The sequence below is a fragment of the Xyrauchen texanus genome, chromosome 6, assembly GCF_025860055.1.
Source record: "Xyrauchen texanus isolate HMW12.3.18 chromosome 6, RBS_HiC_50CHRs, whole genome shotgun sequence".
NCBI lineage: Eukaryota > Metazoa > Chordata > Actinopteri > Cypriniformes > Catostomidae > Xyrauchen > Xyrauchen texanus.
This window is the reverse complement of record NC_068281.1, coordinates 21,368,613-21,392,178: the sequence shown is the minus strand read 5'-3', so window position 1 is coordinate 21,392,178 and position 23,566 is coordinate 21,368,613. Positions and strand designations below refer to the sequence as shown.

The 23,566-nt window shown below is 35.6% G+C and overlaps 1 protein-coding gene across 1 annotated transcript; it reads left to right on the top strand.

The window, feature by feature from the left end:
- Positions 1 to 5,922: 5,922 nt before the first annotated feature.
- Positions 5,923 to 21,745, top strand: LOC127644504 (transcription elongation factor A protein 1-like). Its single transcript, XM_052127689.1, has 10 exons — positions 5,923 to 6,098; positions 8,287 to 8,349; positions 8,433 to 8,538; positions 13,326 to 13,425; positions 13,589 to 13,734; positions 17,840 to 17,896; positions 18,036 to 18,190; positions 18,312 to 18,461; positions 18,577 to 18,648; positions 21,235 to 21,745. The coding sequence occupies exons 1-10, from the start codon at positions 6,024 to 6,026 to the stop codon at positions 21,241 to 21,243; spliced, it is 933 nt and encodes a 310-aa protein (XP_051983649.1). The 5' UTR covers positions 5,923 to 6,023; the 3' UTR covers positions 21,244 to 21,745.
- The last annotated feature ends 1,821 nt before the right edge of the window (positions 21,746 to 23,566 follow it).

Genomic DNA, 23,566 nt, shown 5'->3' with positions numbered 1-23,566 from the left:
TACTGTATGTTATGGAGACTTTGTGTAACAACACTTCTGTGTTGTTAAAATTTTTCTTTTCTATTTATTTCCCCCTGACCAGTCTCTAGTAGGGTTTATTCAGGAAGGTTTGTATAACTTGGCCAGAATCTCAGGTATAATAATGGATTCACATGTCAAACACATTAACCAAATGCTATAAAATGTATTAAATGTCAACTGAGTGGAAATGAAGCAAAGATACAAATCAACTACATTGTATGCATACATAAAGAACTCTGTCAACATAAGCTGATAAAGCAAAAATGTTTGTTGATATGATAAAGAATTAAAAAAAAAACTCTTAAAAATAAATGTTTTGGAATCTGGAAAAGTTACAGGACATTTGGTCCTAAAATGTATGCAAAAATGAAATATCATTTTTATACAGATAACATTGCTATGCAGCACGGACCTCATTGAAATGATAAATTAAGTTCTACAGGAATGTTTCATTGCAATAAATATTTGAATCACATCCACAGGACATGTTCTGGAAGCCGATATAAAATGCTAATCTAAAATTCATCTAAAAATGATCTCCTGCATGTGACATTACTGGTCCATACAATGTCTCTCAAAAGAAACACATTCAATAACAGCTGATTATCAGCACACACTTTCTCTGTCTGTTTAATTTGTCGATATAAACAAGATCATTTCTGAAATGTCTTGTCTTTTCATGAATAGGTTGATAGATCACAACACCCCCTCCCCCTCAGAAAAAATTGGAGCCGCTGAACTTACCTTATTTTTCATTTTCAGGAGAGTTGAGTTGGTGAGTTGGTCGTCCATCAACTAAAGAGATTATGAACAACGCTCATGGCTATTTTTGGATGGCAGGCATCCGGGTCAATTTGTGTAATCTTTGGTCATGGTTAAATGGAATTTGAGAGAAAAAGAGTATCAAGAATTCTTTCATTTAAGGCTTGAGGTTACTGAAAATATATTTATATATTTTTATCTAATCTTTTCTGTTGTCTACATGTTGACACTAACATAAAATAGTATATTTAGCCTACAGGCTTAAAATCAATGAAAGTATTGATAGAAAATGACTGATATGTGACAATGAATGTTATCACGTTTAACAATAATGTAGTTGTAAAAGAACCTCCGTGTAAACCTTATATTATCCAATTTTTTAGTTAAGAGTAAAATTATGTCATTTCTTACTGTAAGATTAGCTAAATTAATTCCAGTTGTTGACATTTGTGTCCTTAAACAGAAGTCAGATTTTTGCTGAAACATAATGAGACCTTATGTATCTTTTCTACCATGTGTGTGTGATAACAGCAGATGGCTGAATGTTTTTCAAATTTCTTGCAGGGATATAAACAGATTTAAGGCCTCTGCTAATAGGGATTAGAGTGGGGTGAAGTAGAGAGGTTTTATACTGTAGCTGACAATATGGGGAAAGAAATCCTCAACTGGGAAAGCATGTGTCTCTCAGTAGGAGGCGTGTAACTGTGACTATGGAAGCACAGCAGGAATATTGTTATAGTGATTGGTTTACAGCAGGGCAGCACAAGTTCTTAGTGCATTACATCTGGGACAATGTTAATCTTGTATTATATTAATCAGCTATGGATATTAACTACATACAAGAGTGGGTCTTATTCTTGCAGGGACTTGCCTGTTGAACCTATTTACACTTTCATATTTTTTTTAAATGTTATTATTCATTTGTTTTTAAAGATCTGATGCTGGATGTGTGAATGATTATTCAGCCATTTCCAGAAATCCCAGGGTGCCCTGTCTTGTCTCAGATACTTTTATGGGATTTCCTTGTCAGCATGAGGTGGTGATTAGCCTTACAATGTTGTCTAGGGGCGATTTAAACAGTTTGTTTTGACATAACAGTTACACTCAATGCCTTTATGCATTTTGTGTTGTTTGCATCTCTTGCTCTCTTTATGACTGGTTGATTTAAAAGAGAGCTCTAGAGGCTATTTTCTCACCCTCATTATCAAAATGTGCAATAATAATTACTGATATTGTTGCTCATATACAGTATTTGTTCTTGTAAGACAAGTTCACTTGATGAGGAGTCACGTTGGCTTGATCTCTAAGGATTAGATGCTTGCACGCAAGCAGGAAGTTGAGTTTACAAAGCACACATAACATTATTATGCATTAACAAGGGTGCAATGTGAAAGAGTAACAAAAAAGCATTTAAATGACAAAAAAAAAAACTAAAAACATAGTAGGTAAATTATGTTTTAAAATAAATAAATAAATAAAAAATATCTAAAAAGAGAATTATTTAAATGAATAAATTGCCAGACGGGCAGTCTCTAACAGAATTTAACCTAGCCGTGGTCTTTAAATCAAGGGGGATTTTGTCACAATTTTTCTCAAGTTAGATTTATTTTTGAAAGTCAATTTTATTATAGCTACATAACTTAAAGTCTTGGCTACAACAAAACAAAACAAAAAACTTCACCATTATTGCCAAGAAAAAAAGATACAGTCCAGGACACATGTTGACCTTTTGTGACAACATTCCCCAGTAAGGGGCATACTGTGAACTAGATGTTTGAAACCAACATACTGCACAAAAACACATCTTAAGAAAACACTTTTTTTTTTTTTTTTTTGGCCTTTTGACTCAAAACCTTAAAGTTTCTGACATATGGCGACAACTTCCCTTTCTGAAAAATAGCCCTAGTCTCCCCTATACAGTTAATATTGGGACTGATAAATTGTATACATTTATGAAATTTAAAACATAAAATAACCTAGAGCTAATCACATAGTTCAACCTTTCTGTAAAAATGTACCTCTATTATCAGGGTTGGGAGGGTTACTTTTAAAATGTATTCCACTAAATATATTACATTACAGAATACATGCTGTAAAATGTCATAATGTATTCCGTTAGATTACGCAAGGTAAATGACATAATCAAAATTATTTGGATTACTTCTTCAGCACTGGTAGATTTTTTTCACTTGTTTTGACTATTAAAAATCTGCCAGTAAAGTAAGACAAAATACACATGTTAAAAATTCCTTCTCTGAAAAAAGCATAAGTATCTTATGCAGTGTTGCTTCTAAAACAAGATAAAGCAAATTGGTCTTGTTTTAAGGATTTTTTGATATTTATACAGAAAAACAATACAAACATTATCATCAAGTATAAGATTTGTGCTAAAATTTCAAAGGTCTAACTAGATAAACAAACAAAAAAAGATTTAATGTGAATTTTCTTGATAAAAAAAATAATATGATCGTGCCTTGTAAAAGGTATATGTAAAATAGGTAGAAATAGCATTTTAGCTTAGCATAAAGCTAAATGTTTCCATGAAAATTTCAACAAGGTTTATTTCTATTTCAGCTCCAAACTTACTTCTCTTTTAATAATTAAATTGTTTCTTTCATTATTATCTATGTCTTGTTGCTGTTTTGTATTTTTGTGCATTGGAAGCTTCTGTCACCGAGACAAATTCCTTGTATGTGTAAGCATATTTGGCAATAAAGCTGATTCTGATTCTTTCTGCTTGTATGAATGTCACACATCATGTGTTTCACCTCTGTTCAAATGCACTTTGGATCGCATCATTTATATGTATAAATATTTTCCAACTGAATAGACAAAATTTTAAATGAAAAAAAAAAAAATTTGCGATACAATGCAAAGTAATCTCTTCAGTAATCAAAATACTTTTTGAATGTAACTGTATTCTGATTATCAAAGATTTAAATTGTAACTGTAGTGGAATACAGTTACTAATATTTAGTATTTTAAATTCGTAATGCTGTTTCATGTATTCCGTTACTCCCCAACCCTGTCTATATACTTGACCGTTGCCTGAATGTTTGCAAGTGTGCTTTTATTGTGTTCACTCAGGCACTTGCACACATAGACATCAAAGGGGGCTTGAGCACCTACCCTTTTTCTTCCTCGAGAGAAGGGGCCCTATTTATCTGGGGTGCTTTCTTTTATCTTTTTTTATATAAATGTATATATATATATATATATATATATATATATATATATATATATATATATGTGTATATATTCCAGTTTGCTACAGCTTCCCTGTCGAACAAATATATTTACTGAATAAAAAATCTAAATATCAGGTCAGGAGATGAGACTTTGTCAAGTTCCGCTGCCCTCCCTCTCTCTCTCTCCCCCTCCCTCTCTCTCTCCCCCTCCCTCTCTCTCTCTCTCTCCACGTCTCTGCAGCACACATCGGCACATCAGACAAGCAGACATGCAGGCAGCAGCCCCTCCCAGCTCCTATCCCAGTTGTGTTTTTCTTGGCTTGCATGGAGGTGAGTGGTGATGAACAAAAGACTAAGCTACCAGTGCCTCGACTTTACAGCTAGTTAGCCAAAAGACAAATATAGTTAACTTGTGTCTATGTAATAAGTAAGCTAGAGTTTAGCTAAGGTAATATATCATGGCCATACAGGCTAATGTACTTAATGGAGACACTACAGGTGAATACAGTCAAATTTGTGTCTATTAATGTCATAAGAATCGCCACATTGATATGCAAATTAGGCGTTAACTAATTAAAATGCGCTAAATTTGCATACATTTGACTGCAGGTGAATAGGATAAACAAAATAACTAAAGCATATCACCACAGAACTTCCCCAGATAATCACTTACATCAAAAGTATTTTCCCCTGAAATGTTATGTTTAAATATGCAGAGTAGCTTGTTTTGGTTAATTTAGAAGAAATCAACAGATGCAAACAGACGGAGGGTAGTAGGCTTAAAACGAACACCGTCTAAATGTGTATTTTGGAAGTTTTCTTTCCATTAGAGTAAAAGAAGACATGGAAGCAAAATAGACCAAAATCTCAAAACTACCCTCCCTTGGTGCAGTCATTTATTCTAAATATATACTTGAAACTAGTAGCATAGAAAACGTGCACATTGTGACAAAGTTTAATTTGCTGTGTTGCCTGCTCTTGTGATAAATCTAATGAAAACTAAAGAAGACCACGTCTCTGTGTGAACTGATTATGTTGTGGAAATCTGTTGAAAGTATGAAACAATTGCGTGAGTGTTGGGGAATTAACATAAATTGGTAAGGAAGTCAAAGTTGTGTTAATATATTTAACGTTTTGTTTAAAAAAATATATAATAATAATTTTGAGAAGTGCCCTTTTTTCCCACTGGAAATGTATGCTAAGTGGTGCACTTGCCATGTTTTTTTTATTTTTATTATTAAGACATTGATTATTACCTCCCCAAACTGTGATGATTGTTGTGATGAAATGACAAGCCTACCAACATGAATGTGTATATTCAAGCTGCTCAACAACACTTCACGATGCGGGCTCAAAGTCCTGCCTGCCATTTTAATGTTGATAGTAAAACAAGCTTTTGCGCTCTCTAGTGTTCAAATTAGAGGTTGCTGGGATCCGTAACACAGCTCCGACACAAATGACTGCCATGACACTACATACTCGCCTCAAACGGTTTTAAAAGCAACATGCAAACTTATGAACACCTTGTCTGTATGTTTCAAGTAGTTGAAAAGTCTTAGGAACGCTTCCCGCCTATATGCTCCTTTCTGATGCTTGAGCTTGATTAGTGATGTCTGGGCTGGAGATGGACGAGATTAATGGATTGTTGTTTTTTATTTCCTCCTTTATAATGATTCAACATTATGCAAAAAGAACACAACAAAAACAGCAACAACATAAAACTCCAAAGGAAATTAAAAATACACACGAAGGCAAAATATTAAAAAGAAAATAAAGACATTGTTCAAATACATACTTTAATTACAAATATTTAAGTCTTGGTGGCTTTTTGTTTAAAGAGTACAAAATATTGTCAACGTATTGTCTAGTTTCACTAGAATGTAAAAACGACTTCAGTTCAATGGGTCGATTAGTGATGTCTGGGCTTTTCATAGAAACGGCTTCCTGCCGGAGCTGTTGCGTTCCCCACGGGCTCAGTGTTGTCTGCGTGTTTTCGTGATAATTAACATTTAAACCCCGTTTAAAAACAGCATTCTTCGCTATACATCAAAAATGGGTAAGAAAGAAGAGGAAGAGATCATAAGGATCGCAAAGAAGATGGATAAAATGGCACAGAAGAAAAATGGGGTGAGGAATTTTTGTCATGAATGAATTCCGTTTTGGACCAGACGAGGCTACATTGAGACATGGCGAGCTAACAGCTAAATAAATGGAGAAAAACGGCGTGTTTTCTCCATTAAGGGAGAATCTGTGGGTCTGTTTTCTGCATATTTTACTGGTCAAATGCATAAGTAAATGCAATATGTAACAGCTTAAAATATTGTTTTGTTTACCCGTTTAGCGGGAAATGAGCAACATTAGCTGCGGTTAGCGCGGATAAATACAGTTGAAGTCAGAAGTTTACATGTACTTAGGTTGATGTCATTAAAACTGATTTTTAACCACTTCACAGATTTCATATAAGCAAACTACTTTTGGCAAGTCGTTAGGACATCTACTTTGTGCATGACACAAGTACATTTTCCAACAGTTGTTTACGGACAGATTGTTTCACTTTTAATTGATTATCACAATTCCAGTGGGTCAGTAGTGTATATACACTTAGTTAACTTTGCCTTTAAGCAACTTGGAAAATTCCAGAAAATTATGTCAAGCCTTTAGATAATTAGCCTGTTAGCATTTGATTGGTAATTGGAGTCAGTTGGAGGTGTACCCGTGGATGCATTTTAGGGCCTACCTTCAAACTCAGTGCCTCTTTACTTGACGTCATGGGAAAATCAAAAGAAATCAGCCAAAACCTCAGAAAAAAGATTGTGAACTTCCACAAATCTGGTTCATCCTTGGGAGCAATTTCCAAATTCCTGAAGGTACTACGTTCATCTGTACAAACAATAGTACACAAGAATAAACACCATGGAACCACACAGACATCATATCGCTCAGGAAGGAGACAATTCTGTCTCCTAGAGATTAATGTAGTTTGTTGCGAAAAGTGCAAATCAATCCCAGAACAACAGCAAAGGACCTTGTAAAGATGCTGGAGGTAACAGTAGACAACTATCAATATCCACAGTAAAACGAGTCCTATTTCAACATAAACTTAAAGGCTGCTCAACAAGGAAGAAGCCACTGCTCCAAAACTGCCATAACAAAGCCAGACTATAGATTGCAAGTGCACATGGGAACAGAGATCTTGCTTTTTTGTAGAAATATCCTCTGGTCTGATGAAACAAAAATGTAACTCTTTGCCCGTAATGACCATCATTATGTTTGGAGGAAAATGGATGAGGCTTGTAAGCCAAAGAACAACATCCCAACCGTGAAGCATGGGGGTGGCAGCATCATGTTGTGGGGGTGCTTTGTTGCATGAGGGACTGGTGCACTTCACAAAATAGATGGCATCATGAGGATGGAAAATTATGTGGATATATTGAAGCAACATCTCAAGACATCAGCCAGGATGTTATATATTGGTCGCAAATGGGTCTTCCAAATGGACAATGACCCCAAGCATACCTCCAAAGTTGTGTCAAAATGGCTTGAGGACAACAAAATCAAGATATTTGAGTGGCCATCACAAAGTCCTGACCTTGATCCGATTAAAAATTTGTGGGCAGAACTGAAAAAGCACGTACACGTGAGCAAGGAAGCCTACAAACCTGACTCCGTTACACCCGTTCTGTCTGGAAGTGTGGGACATAATACCAGCAACTCATTGTGAGAAACTTGTGGAAGGCTACCCTAAATGTTTGACCCAAGTTAAACAATTTAAAGGCAATGCTACCAAATTCTAACAAAGTGTATGTAAACTACTGACCCACTGAGAATGTGATGAAAGAAATAAAAGCTCAAATAAATAATTCTCTCAACTATTATTCTGACATTTCACATTCTTAAAATTAAGTTGTGATCCTAACTGACCTAAGACAGGGAATGTTTTCTACGATTATTCTTGTGAAAAGTTAGTTTAAATGTATTTGGCTGAGGTATATGTTAACTTAAACTGGAACTTGGGAGTCAGTCAGCGGGAGGCACTAATGCTACAAACCCACTCTCAGCACATAAACAATCTCGATAAACACTCTTTAACGGTGATTCTGTGCTGGTTTGTATATTATATGGTGGTAAAAAAGGTTTTGCTCCATATTGTGTTTGTGTGAAGTCAGGTAAAGTGAGGATAATTAGTTGTTCTGCACATAGACACTACCATAGGAATCTGTGTAAACATGCACATGGATCACATATCCCTTAGATCTCATTGAATTGTTTCAAGTATCATCATGAGATGTATTTATTCATTAAACGTTTCTTTTAGGCTGGGGCGCTGGATCTGCTAAAGGAACTGAAGAATATTCCCATGACCCTGGAGCTTCTGCAGGTATAACTGTTCTCCACTGATTATTTTCAGTTTTGAAGTCCGTTCGATTTGACGAGAGATTTTATCTGCTTTCCCTAAAACAGTCCACCAGGATTGGGATGTCGGTCAATGCCATCCGCAAGCAGAGCACAGACGAAGAAGTGACGTCACTAGCCAAGTCCTTGATCAAATCCTGGAAGAAGTTGTTGGGTAAGGATATCAGACAGTTAACAAGGTCATTTTTTCTGATCAAGATTTTAAACAAAAATTTAAAAGCATAAATAAGGGAAATTGTACATATTTTGCTGATAGGTATAGGTCACCACTTCTACGTTTTTAACAATGTCTAATAATGTTTATCTATTTCCCCCTCTAAGTTAGTCCTATAGTATGACGGTGGATAATTCAAAAGTTAAAAGTTTTCCTTGGAGTCTCTCATTGAATATCAGTTTGTAATTTATATATGCATTATACACTCACCTAAAGGATTATTAGGAACACCATACTAATACTGTGTTTGACCCCCTTTCGCCTTCAGAACTGCCTTAATTCTACGTGGCATTGATTCAACAAGGTGCTGAAAGCATTATTTAGAAATGTTGGCCCATATTGATAGGATAGCATCTTGCAGTTGATGGAGATTTGTGGGATGCACATCCAGGGCACGAAGCTCCCGTTCCACCACATCCCAAAGATGCTCTATTGGGTTGAGATCTGGTGACTGTGGGGACCATTTTAGTACAGTGAACTCATTGTCATGTTCAAGAAACCAATTTAAAATGATTCGAGATTTGTGACATGGTGCATTATCCTGCTGGAAGTAGCCATCAGAGGATGGGTACATGGTGGCCATAAAGGGATGGACATGTTCAGAAACAATGCTCAGGTAGGCCGTGGCATTTAAACGATGCCCAACTGGCACTAAGGGGCCTAAAGTGTGCCAAGAAAACATCCCCCACACCATTACACCACCACCACCACCAGCCTGCACGTTGGTAACAAGTCATGATGGATCCATGTTCTCATTTCTGTTTACGCCAAATTCTGACTCTACCATCTGAATGTCTCAACAGAAATCGAGACTCATCAGACCAGGCAACATTTTTCCAGTCTTCAACTGTCCAATTTTGGTGAGCTCTTGCAAATTGTAGCCTCTTTTTCCTATTTGTAGTGGAGATGAGTGGTACCCGGTGGGGTCTTCTGCTGTTGTAGCCCATCCGCCTCAAGGTTGTGCGTGTTGTGGCTTCACAAATGCTTTGCTGCATACCTCGGTTGTAACGAGTGGTTATTTCAGGCAAAGTTGCTCTTCTATCAGCTTGAATCAGTCGGCCCATTCTCCTCTGACCTCTAGCATCAACAAGGCATTTTCAGCCCACAGGACTGCCGCATACAGGATGTTTTTCCTTTTCACACCATTCTTTGTAAACCCTAGAAATGGTTGTGCGTGAAAATCCCAGTAACTGAGCAGATTGTGAAATACTCAGACCGGCCCGTCTGGCACCAACAACCATGCCATGCTCAAAATTGCTTAAATCACCTTTCTTTCCCATTCTGACATTCAGTTTGGAGTTCAGGAGATTGTCTTGACCAGGACCACACCCCTAAATGCATTGAAGCAACTGCCATGTGATTGGTTGATTAGATAATTGCATTAATGAGAAATTGAACAGGTGTTCCTAATAATCCTTTAGGTGAGTGTATATAAGTATTAGAAAAAAATGTGTTTCAATTTATCTTAATAAATATAGTAGGGATGAAACAGTTACCGGTTTCACGGTAAACCACAATAAAATTCCTGAATGGTTAGTATTACTGTGCCACATTTAATTATCATTAAAACCGTGTTAAATTATTGTGATTTGTAAAACTTGCGATAAATGCTGTCCACACACACCCAGCATGAGTCTGACGCATGGGAGCAGCATGCAACATTGTTATTGTTGATTTTTTTTTTTTTTTTTACGTGAAAACGTGGCGGAAGGCAATGACAGCACTCGGGAGAATTTCCAACCGTCCAAGAAGACCAAATCAGAATTGTGGTCATATTTTGGTATTTATAAGAATGCTGAGTGAAAATTAGTATAAGATGGTAACTCAATCTGCAGAGCTTGCCAGACAGGACATAGGCAACATGGCCAATCTGGTGATTCATCTTCGTAACAACCATCCATCACTTTATAGTGCATGCAAGGTAAGTTAACTTATAGCTTAGTGCATGACTTGGGGAAAAGTATGAGGAAATGTAAATAGTTGGACACAATATTTAATTGGGTTGAAATCATTTCTTATCTCACTTGTAAAAAATGCAAGCTTCCGTAAAGAAAAATTCCTAGCAAGTGCATCGCTTTGAGCCAAGCCAAACAAACAAAAAACAAGACAATAGTCTAGTTTCCATCCGCTTTTTGCACTATTTTGTTATCGACAATGAAAATGCATAAAGTGTGAAATTTGGTGTCTTCTGCCTGTTTCTATTCAAATGGACTTTTATCGATAAAAATGTTGTGTGTGATGACGTCATACCTAAACAAACTCAGTTGCATAAGTTTTGGTTTATCACAAAAGAAATCTGCCCTTAAGCCATTTCCATACAGAAATGTGTGTTTACTGTCAGCTTACTGTCATTTTAATTTCACAAATAAATGCAAACAGAAGATGAGGAATTGCAATGAAAAGGAACAGTTGTCCTTCTGATTGGACTGTAATATTGGTCCTGATGTTGCGCCTATCGCAGGTTGCCACCGGTTCCGACCCTAAAGTGAATCGACATGGCCCTGTTTAAGCTGGCAACCTGCACCAAGTAGCGGGCGAAACTTTCAGTCTCAGTATAAGGACATGGCTCTGATATAGGCCACTACATCGATGTGTATATGCTGTGTGCACAGCTATTAAAGACAAACTGATGCAGTGTAATATCAGGGTTTACATATGATACATTCCTCATATTCAATAGGCTATTTTGAACAATCATCTAATCTCAAGCATCACATCACAATTGCATTATGTCCCACATATTTGTCCAAAACTTTTAATGACCAACTTAGATTGTCATCTAAAATTGACATAATGCAATTTACGTTTCCTGAAGAAGCTCAGCAAATGTGATCCGAGGTAAAGAGGGTTAGATTTAAAATATTTAAACTCTTTAAAAGGTTCAAAAACTCGTTTTCTGAAAGTGAACTCGGCATTGGACAAATAGTTCTAGAACATTCTGAGAAGGTCATTCAGCTGACTTTCTTTTGTCTACAGAACAGGGTAAGGCTAATTTAAGTTTGTGTAAAGAAAGAGCATACATGGGTCTACAAATATATATTTTTTCGTTTGGTAATTGATTTAATTTAATACAGGGAATTTTGCAGGCATTTTATCAAAAGTAAGCCAAACAATAAATGTATAGAATGTTAGTGTTCCAAAAAAGCACACTGATGCTTTTTTCCTAGTATTGTGTATTCATTTTTAATTTAAGACTTCTTTGTGCACAGAAAATATGTTTGTTTTTTTTGTATTGTGGGCTAATTCCATGACTGCTGTCTATTATTTTGAATGGTGTGGAAAAGAAACATTAATAAATTAATGGATGTCTACAGCGATTAAATTAATCACAAACGGTGGCCATTCATTTGTTTTCCATGCACATGTTGATATGCATGAAACAAGATATTTGTGTTGGTAATTCTGGAAGTGTCATGTTTGCAGGATCGGATCTATGTGACATTAAAATCAATTCATAATCATGTAGCCTACAATAAATCATAATCATGTAGCCTACAATAAATTCTCTTTCATGGATGTCTGCCATCGTCATGATTAACACAGGCTAACGATTGGGGCAAATTCTGTCATGTGACACTATATTTTTGCGTTAATGGCAATTTTCTCGACAAAAAGTGTTTCCAAACCAGTTTTTTGTGACATTTGAAGTATTGACCTAGTTTATGCGCTAGATGTAAATGAAAAAATATTATGTCGACACTTGTGAAATTTTTGCAATAATTTGCGTTTCCATCAGCTTTATTTTGATGCGCTAACATTTTTTCGCAAAAAAAATCCTTTGATAGAAACATCGTAACGAATAAAAAATAAGTGCAACATTTAAGTGATGTACATTCATACCACTAATACACAGCTTTTCAATATTTACAGGGACATGAAAGTGATTTAAGATGACTGTTTTCAAATATTACTTTAATTTATAATCTTTTATGCAGTCTACAAAATAATCATCCAATACAAATACTGAAGACCTCTGATTTCATTTTCAAAATAATCGATAACTATAAGAAAGGCACGATGGCACCAGTTGTGTTTGTATGAAAGAAGCTGGAGTTTCAAGATGAGCAAGATGTTATGTAGTTTAGTCACCCAACCAACATATTTTGATCATTAAAAATGTGTGTGTAAGATGATAATAATAATAATAATAATAATAAAACCACACCAATAATAATAATAATAATAATTATTATACTTCATTTGATATTCCCTTGTTTACTCAATTTATTTGTAGTTTGTTGATTTTCAAATATAAAACCTGTTTAAATGATTTCAGTGTGTGTATTGGTACATTTTCAGCACATTTTAACAATACCGTAATACTGATTATCGTGATATGATATTTTAATACCATTATATCTCTAAAATAAAGCATGTCTCACTGCAGGACTCTGCTTGCAATCTCAAGTCAACTACCTGCAAACTGAAAAATTCACAATCTGACACATGGTAAAAGCGAAACCTGAAATTGCTACCGCTTGTTAGTGGTATTGCAACAACAAATTAAATTTTTTATTTTTTAAAGTCTTCCTTAAAAACATGTAGTGACATTGTAGTCAGTTTAAATCAGAAACTTCATGTTCTGCTTTTGTTGGAACTATAAGTTGAACATTTTTGGATTTACGAGAAACGTGCATTGTTATTTGAGTTACAAGGAGTGAAGCTCATTTATGGTCATTTATAATATTAAACTGATGAAATGGCTAATGAGTGTTGTTGACACATAGATGAACCTGCTGGGGAGAAGAACTCTGAGGAGAAAAAGAAGGAACGCACAACACCAGAGGTCTTACCAGCTCAGGCCAGCCCGGAGCCCAGAGAGGAGAGGTATCTCAGTGCCCTTGGTCAATTAATTAATGGTTATATGATTATTATAAAGATTCATAATCTACTTTCTGTGGATTTTTATTGTTAGGCCCTAAATAAGGGTTTATGGAACATTCTGTCTCTCCCTCTGTAATTTATATCTGTTTCTTTTCCTCTCACTCAGCTCGAGCAGTAATTCTAGCAGTAAGAGTGAGTCTGCCGATGTTGTATCCAACACATTGATAGCCACTTTCCCACGAGCACCAGGCACATCTGACTCAGTCCGAATCAAGTGCAGGGAGTTGCTGTCAAGTGCTTTGCAAACTGGAGGCAAGTCATGGCTGGCAATTCTCTAATCTTATTTAAGTCAAATTTACAGTGTCTTGCAAAGTATTTAGCCCCTTATTCTGTAATTTTGCTGAAATTGAAATCATAAATTGAAATTTTCACGTACTCTGTAACTTGAATGAATAGTGTCAAATGCAGGGAATATTTCAAGAAAAAAATGTCATTCTGCCAAAACACTGACGATTGATAGAAAGTTTAAGAATGGGCTAAAACTAAACCATAAAAAAAAGAACTGGTAGTACATTATGGCCAAAAAGTATGTGGACCTGCCTTCTAATGAATGGGTTTGGCTATTTCAGATACACTTATTGTTAACAATTTCATACTTTTGGCCATATAGTGTACAATACTTTAGTGGACTCTAGTGATTAAGTCCATGTCTTCAGAAGCGTCATCTCTTTCTGTTTCTCATCTTATAATCTGTTTCTCACCCACACGGATCATATCGCTGCTGAAGATATGGATTTACACTGGAGTCTTGTGAATTACTTTTATGCTGTCTTTGTGATTTTTGGAGCTGCAAAGTTAAGGCCACCATTCACTTACATTGAAAGGACCAACAGAGCTGAGATAATTTTCTAAAAATCTTAGTTTGTGTTAGGGCTGGGCAATAAAACAACCTTTATCGTGATAAAAAAATCCACAATATTGATGATAAGCTTTTGTGTAATTTCCGATATTTAGCCTATGTTCTACATCAGACATGGGCAACATATGGCCCTCGGGCCAGATCAGGCCCTCAACATGGTTTAATGTGGCCTGCGGCTCATTTATCATAAAAACATTTTTCTTTTTCTTTGGATATTTCAGTTAACTTGCATTTGGACCTAACGCATCTCCACAAGCATTTAACATGCTCAGGGTTGCCAGATAAGAGCCACAACACCCCCAGTTTGAGATTTATACTTGCACAAATTGGAAATATTCCAACTAATGTTATACTAAATTTGCGCAATGTGGGAACCATGTAGGCGAGTGCGCTTTCTATCTCGCTTTCCCCTTTGAACAAACTTGGCGAACTGTAGTGCAATATTCTGCTCAAGGAAAAGTGTTATACAGCCACTCTGTGTCCATTCTTGAGGCTGCTTGTGATGGTGGTGCTACTTTGCAGGTAAACCTTCACAGTGATTAAATTAAATATAAAAGTAGATCTCTGCATCATTGACATGTGATCAAAAGCAAGCCAGAGATGAATATGTATATGTATTTTTTGTTATTTGTGCAATTACAAATGTTGAAGTCCCTCCACACCTGTATGTTAATCTAACTCTTGCAGTAATCATTTATCATAGTCATGCAGCCTGTGTTGTTCAGTTGTGTGCTGAAAGTCAAACCATTGAGGAGACCCGCATAATGACCCTTCTAGCGTGAAAACGGGTAATGTTTTAGAAACAGATAAGTCAACTCGCCCGCTTTGCCCAAACATTAAAAGTTCTATAAATGTAAAAAAACATTTATTAAACAGTTTTTATTAAAACAGACCCCTGATGTAGAGATTGTTAAATTGAATAATAAATTAACAGTGAAGTAGAGATGGTAAAATAAATGTATAAGCTCAGCCTTTATTCCATTTTTTTAATGCTTGATAGAAAAGTATCTACTTTTGTAGAGCAATATAATACTTTAGGCAATTGCAGAATAGTCCCATTAGTCACAGATACACTTCAGAAAATTGAGTACACAACTATTTATGTGCTTAAAAGTTACAAAAAACAAATCAATGCATAACATTGCATCACAAAAGGAATACAATGTGGCCCCCATGCACTACTTAAAGCCCTGTGTGGCCCCTTAACCAAAATAGTTGCCCACCCCTGTTCTACATCTAGACAATCATGTGCATGTTGCTTAAATCGCTACAGTTTGGCTTTCTCAGACTGTATGAGTTTGCTAACATTAGCTGCCTTGCTAATGATTAGACTACGGTCTGGGTCAAATTGATTCCATCTGGACCGCAAGACTTCATGACGATGGATGCGACCTCATCATCTCTAGTGAGCAGTGCAACAAAACAACAGTGCTGTGTACACCAGTTCTGAGCTTTCTTCACTGTATTCTTGAATATTTTTTTCTAGCTCTCAACACACTTCATATATGCCCTGTCGCTCTCCACATGCATTGCCTCTTTTCCCTGCACGTGAGTAGACATTATGAGGTGCCGCATTATGCCAGGTTGACAAATCCTCCATGAGCAAGGCAGTCGCATTGGACTTTCACATTGGCTGCGTCTCTTCCGCTAGAAACAGCAGTGGCTCTGTGCAGAAAATAGTTATCTATGGTGTCCTATGCCAATGTTTTTCTTTAATAAGGTCATAATAAGCTGAGGTTATTGCTGCTTCAAAGACAACAGCGGGCAAATGTGCACTTCATCTTTATCAGAACACTTGGTTGTGATTTGGTTAATGTTTTGTCTATATTGTACACTTATATACACAGAATGGTGAAAGGTCCAGCAGTTTATTCATTCTTTTCTTTAAGTTATTTTATTGAGTTTACTTGCATGCATATATTAATTGTAGTGTACGGTAGGTTCAGTTTGAATAATTTTTATTTGCTTTTAAATTGCTTTTGGTAATCTCCTGATTATTTTATTTCCTCCCGCTTTCTCACCAATTTGAAATGCCCAATTCCTAATGCGCTGTGGTGGTTTAGTGACTCTCCTCCGGGTAGCGGAGAACCAATTTCAGTTACCTCCGAGACCGTCAATCCACGACCAAAATCTTACCATGTGGCTTGTTGAGCGCATTACTGTGGAGACACAGCGTGTGAGGAGGCTTCATGCACAACTTGCCACGTGCCCCGTCAAGAGCGAACCGCATTATAGCGACAACGAGGAGGTTACCTCATGTGACTCTACCCTCCCTAGTAACCGGGCCAATTTGGTTGCTGAGGAGACCTGGCTAGAGTCACTCGGCATGCCCTGGATTCGAACTCACGACTCCTAGTCAGTGTCTTTACTCTTTAAGCTACCCAGGCCCTCATCTCCTGATTATTTTAGTGTTGTACTGCACGTAGAGCCACTCAGCGTGAGTCGTGTGGCAATAATAGACTCAACGCCATAACTATCCACTCACTGCCGCTTCTGAGAAGCATCACATCATGACTCGCGCTTGCAGTGTGAATAGTGTAATCTGTTAACATGGGTGCCGATATGAAAATGAACTGCTCACGCCCCGCTCATGGAGGATGTGTGAACCTGGCATGAGGTAACATGGTTCCAAAGCACCTTTAGAACATAATGTTTTTTCTTTTAAATGTAGCTCTATTAAACGGCATGTTATGAGCCTTAAATAATAAACATAGATTTCTGTTTGAATTTTTTTTAATTAATCAGTCATAATCTCTGGCATGGACAAGGACAGAAAATACAATTTCTATTTGGTAGCCTAGTCTTTCTCACTTTTATGAGAATATAAAAATGGTCCATTCAGACTTTTACATTTTCAAAATTTTCTCATAGGGGATACCCCTGAACCCCCTTACAGTATCTTTCCTCAGTCACAAGGGCTTCTATGCCCCCATACTTGGGGATCTGAATGTAAATATATATGAAAATATATAATTTGAATGTAAAAATTATTCAAACAAATACTGGACTGCTGTCATTATGCTTCAAAACGAACAGATGATCTTTTAACATTCATATCCAACTTCATTCAATTGATAAACTCAATAGAAGATCCTTCAGACCCCACTGCTTTGGCTGTCTCTGGGCCCCCAATGCAGTTTTGTAGAGGCTATTTTGACGGTTTAGGATTAAAAATGTTTTCTTCTGCCAACTTGGAAATAAAATATAAAAAAAGCGCAATTTGCAGTGTAGTGAAGTGAATGAGTATTGTAATAAATAATAATCGCGAAATTGAACAATATGAAAAATAATATTGTGATAATATTTTTGGCCATATCGCCCAGCCCTAGTTTGTGTTCTGCTGAGAAAAGAAATGTATATACATCTGGAATGGCATGAGGGTTAGTAAATGGTGAGAGAATTTGTATTTTTGGGTGAACTATTGCATTGTGTTTTTATTGAGTGGTTAAATGCTTTTGTCTTCATGTTTTTTTTTATTTTTTTTTATTTTTTATATAGATGATCACATTGCCATTGGGGCTGACTGTGATGAGCTTGGGGCTCAGATTGAAGAATATATCCTTTTCATATTCAACCCTAAAGCAGTTTTTGTTATTTAAATGAGTGAAATAAAATTTTTGGTTTATGTAAAGCAAATTGATTAGTCATCAATGCAATCTTAGACTTTACAGAAATGGCCTTGACCAACTTGCACGCATATTCTTGGAACTCAAAAATACTGACATGAAATACAAGAATCGTGTCCGAAGCAGAATCTCTAATCTTAAGGATGCAAAGAACCCAAACCTGAGAAGGAATGTGCTGTGTGGGAATGTGAGCCCAGATCGCATAGCAAAAATGACAGCAGAGGTGAATAAGCAGTGCCACACATTTACCCCCAATCACTTTGCTTGTTTTTGTGTTGATTTCAAAGTTTGTATTAGTCATATAAAGATCAGTTGTAAAAGTGTGAAAATCTAATTTCCAACAGGAAATGGCAAGTGATGAGCTGAAGGAGATGCGTAAGAATCTGACCAAAGAGGCCATCAGGGACCACCAGGTGGCCACTTCTGGGGGGGGCACCCAGACTGATTTGTTCAGTTGTGGAAAATGCAAAAAGAAGAATTGTACCTACACTCAGGTGATTCTACACAATGCTTTATAAATGCCTAAAAGAATGTATATGAGTTTTTCTTATATTTTTACACACATTTTAGATACTTTTACACTTTATAAACAAATGTAACATTCTTTAGGTTCAAACTCGAAGTGCTGATGAACCGATGACAACATTCGTCTTCTGCAATGAATGCGGAAATAGGTGGAAGGTATGGGTTTCCTGATTTGACTCTTTGCTTATTAAAATTTTGTTGTACCCATTGAGTTATTTAAAACCTTTATATTTTTATTACAACGTGTGGAGCGGAGGGGGGGCGGGGCCGGTTGAAGGTTGAAGGATGGGCAAGGAGGAGGCGAGAACCGGCTTGTCAACGTAAATCATATTTAATAAAACTCAAAGCACAAACATAAACACACATGACGGACATGCCCGTATTTCTCTCTCTCTCGAACCATCGTCACCGGCCGCCTTTATCCCTCGCGCGCCTCATCAGGCTGATTGGGGACCGGGCGCGCGATATTCCGACCGGCCCCGCCCCCCTCCGCTCCACACAACGTAATATGGTGTTCTACATTTTGCCACAATTTTATGCTGAATGTAACACTATAGGTGCAACTACTGCTGTGCATTTTATACACTTTCACACACATCACGACTTCAACAGCTGGTTATAACTTTAGAAACTCTTATGGTTAGCTCTGTTACACTGCTATGTTATGATCTCAACACACTTTTACTCTAATGCATAAATTGAAAAACGATACATTTTAACGCTTGTATTACAGACCCACTTACATTTACACACTTATTCCAACGTGATTTGCTTCTGTGGTAGCTCACCTCACAGAGTGTTTGAACTCTGGAGACCAAGGCTCCAGCCCTGCTAAGCATGCAAGCTGACACATGAGACAAAACTGTCATAGAAGTGACACAAAAAGAAGTGGTTAATTATAAAATAAAATTGCTTTTCATGTCTTATTTGCTTTTAGGACACTTAGTTAGGTTTAGATGTTAGTTTATGGTAAGGATGCCTGTTTTGTTCATCTCATGTTTGCTTTTGGGACACTATAGGTAAGTTTTAGTTAAAGTTTTTGGTTAGGGAGGTACGGTTTACTCATGGAAAAACTCCATCTTAAATTCACCTTTATGGCTGAAACGATTAGTAGACAATAAAAGAAATCATGGTCAAATAGTAATTTGATGTCATTTAACGTAACTTGAGATCACATTAAACTCTAACGATGATGCGCGAGAGCAGAACTGCATTTCACACTTGACTGACAATGCTGGACTTACACAGCTCACATTCCAGATGCACTCTAAACTTTCACAGCTTCAGGTGATGTAGATAGCAAAGCGTAAGGAAATAATACAAAAATACCAAATAAGTAAATACTGAAGCACTCTCATTGTGGAATAAGTGGAGCCGGTGCGTTTTTAAAGGAAACTTTAAGGAAAGGAAGCGTTACATCTTGAATGCAGTTATATTTAATGCATTATAGCTGTATTAAAGTTCAAATAATACAGAAGCAGATCATGTAAATAACTACATACTCCGAAACTGCCATTTCTCTATGTGGTCAGCGCCGGCTCTGAGTTGCGCGAATGTCCTGATCTAAGGGGGAGAGGTTGAAACTGCATCCGGCTGATACACACTCGGTCACAGGGACACTCATCCCTCTAGCGCACACTCTTGCTGCAGCTAGATTATAACGTGATGGCTCGTGACTCATTTAATCATAATATATGGCACTGTGCATTTCTTATTATTAATATTTGCGTATTTCCAATTTTCTTTACTAGAGATAGTTTTTTTTTTTTTTATAGTTTGTTAAAGATGGATTGAAGTGAACAAAGGTGAGAGGGGGGTAGTCTTTGCCCAATTATTCACTGCATCAAAATACATTTTTGAATTTGTTTTGGCTTGTTTTCTAATATAAATCTAAAACTCCTTTAAACCAACATACATTTTATTTAGCAACTATACAGCATAAGAAAACATTTTTATCTGAGAATGTTGAATATAATATTAAAAATACAAATATTTGAAAATATCTCAAAATCCTTTAAAAAAAGATGCATTCACCTGAGAAGCATCAAATAGGATATTTAGACTTGCTTTCAGAGAATAGATCTTGAATATACATATATACTGCACTCGCAGAAGTATAACCAACCATACACTTGTATACAAAATACACTTATTTAATGAAGTCTAAATATCTTATATGATGCTTAAGTAAATTTATCTTGTTTTAAGGATTTTTAGACTATTTTAATTGGAAAACAAGACAAAAACACTTGATTATTATAGGATATTTTGCAGTGAATTTCTTTTCTGAATTAAACTTAATAAAAAGTATTATTTTTCCCCTTTAATTTGGTGAATGTCATTTAGAGGTTTTTAAAAGACGATTTTTTTTTTTTCCTTTTTATTGATAGCAAGTTTAATACAACCTTTTAAGTAGGAGCACAAGCTGAATTGTCTGTTAAGAGCTAACGATTAATCGTTTCAATAATTGCTGAATAATCATTCTAATAATCGTTAGATTAATCAATTATCAAAATAATTGTTAGTTGCAGCCCTATTCACCTTATAAACCTTGTCTAATTACTACTCTAATTCACTCAATTTTGGGTTTTGGGTCCCCTGCTGGATATTTTGCTGGGAAACTGCAGAAAAAAGGTGTAATGAAGCAAGTAATTTCATTTTGCAAAAATGTTGATATGTCATGTAAATTTAATGAGAACAGGCTGTTTGATTAATGGTGTCCTATTAAATCTATCTCCACAGTTCTGCTGAAGTTGGGGGTCAACTCTGTGTTTGGAGATGTAGCTAAATTCCAGGACCACATTTCTGTATCATTGACGAATAGGAACCATGAATTCAATGGTGCACCTAATGTACAAAGGACACAATAGACACCATCACTGTTTGTTTTATTATAATGGTCCACAAACTCATGTCCTGTGTTTTAACTTGACGTATAGCTAGGCCATAGGCCTTTGGACTATGATCAATGTCAATGTTGGATTTCCATTTCTTTTACCTTCACTTTTTATACATAGTTAAACATTTTGACAACATTCACATTTAGATAGTTTTGTTTTGCCCTAACAAAAACTAGTTTAAACTATTTGATTTTCAAATAGACAAATTTGCCCTATACGTTTTTAAATAAAATGTTTTTGCTTATGTTTGGTTTTAAGGCTCAAGAATTTTTAACCTGATTCATTTGAAAAATACTTTGAGTCTCTTTGTCACTCTGAATTATACATATTTATATGCATGATCTAAATTTTTACTGTGTAATTGGCTTTTACTTTCAGGAGTAAAATGTTTTAAAAATGTATTGTGAGTGTTGTTTATACATGCATCTTTACACGTCAACACGTTTTATAAAAGTCTGCTTCTGAGTTGCTTTAACTTAAATATTCTTAAATGGATTGGATGCTGAGAAAATAGGAAATGACAAGCAAATGATAGCTTTATAGATTATGGTCAATGTAGATTTAAAGCTTGTCAGGGTGGCATTATATTATGAGCTTTTGCAGTTTCACTTTTGAAAGGACTCATGTTTCTTTGTAAGATCTAGTGATTGTATAAGTATATGCCTTTAGCCATTTAAAAAAATTATTTAAAACTCTTATAAGTAAACATCTGAGATTTACACCTCATACTAGATTCATAATTAGATTTATTTTAAAAACTTTTTATAGTGGTGCATGATAGGGTTTTAGATTATGACTGAAATTATGCATTATCTTGTGATTTGGCTTATGTAAACTGTATGTGATGTGTAAAAATAGAGACTAGAGCATGGTATTAAAAACAAAATGTCTTTGGAAACTATACTGTAGGCAGTAAAATTGGCTTGTCTACACTCAGGGTTGGGAGTGTTACTTTAGAAATATATTCCACTACAGAATACATACTGTAAAATGTAATTTGTAATGAATTACGTTAGATTACTCAAGGTCATTAATTTATTCTAAATACTTTGGATTACTTCAGCACTGGTAGATTTTTTTTCACTTGTTTTGACTATAAAAATTCTGCCAGTATAGTAAGACAAAATAAACGTTAAAAATACATTCTCTGAAAAACCTAATTATCTTATCCAGTGTGGTTTCTAAAACTAGATAAATCAAATTGATCTTGTTTTAAGGTTTTTTAGAAATTTTTACAGGAAATCAATACAAAAATTATCAAGAATACGATTTATGCCCTAATATCAAAGGTCTTACTAGAAAAAAGATATTATGATCTAATGTGATTTTTCTTGATAAAAAATATGATCATGCATTGTAATTTGCATGTAAAATGGCTAGAAATAGCATTTTAGCTTAGCTTAAAGATGACAATTTACACAAGGTTAATTTCTATTTTTTCTGCTTCAAACGTACTTCTCTGTCTGCTCGTATGAATGTAACACATCATAAGAAAGTGTTTCACCGCTGTTCAAATGCACTTTGGATCGCATCATTTATATGTATAAATGTTTTCCATCTAAAAGGTCTAAATATTTAAAGAAACAAATGACAGTAAAATTAAAAGTAATCTGTTCAATAATCTAAATACTTTTTGAATGTAACTGTGTTCTAATGACCAATTATTTAAATTGTAACTGTAGTGGAATACAGTTTCTAATATTTTGTATTTTCAATATGTGTTCCCGTTACATGTATTTCGTTACTCCCCAGCCCTGTATACACTGCAGTAATAACAGCTTTTAACAAACTGACAGGTAAAAAAATTATTTCCTGAGCAACTAATAAATAATGAGAACTCAGAAGAGAGTGATACTTAAGTAGTCTAAAGTAGGGAGAGGTTCTTACATAGAATTGGTAGAAGCTTGACAACTTCCATGCTTAATGTTACTTTTGACATCAGTAAACAATACAAAGTACTTGCCATTTGCCACCAAATGAGAAGCCACGATTGATTGTATTGTGTCATGTCCCAGAGTTTTGTGAATTTCTATTGCTGTTTATTTATATATATATTTTTTTTTTGTCACAAATGGATTTGCTCCACTACCGCCTTGATGTCTTAACAAGCCCCTTGCATTAGAAATGCCTAATTTGAATAACAAACAACCCTTTGATTGTTCTTGATGTCCTTT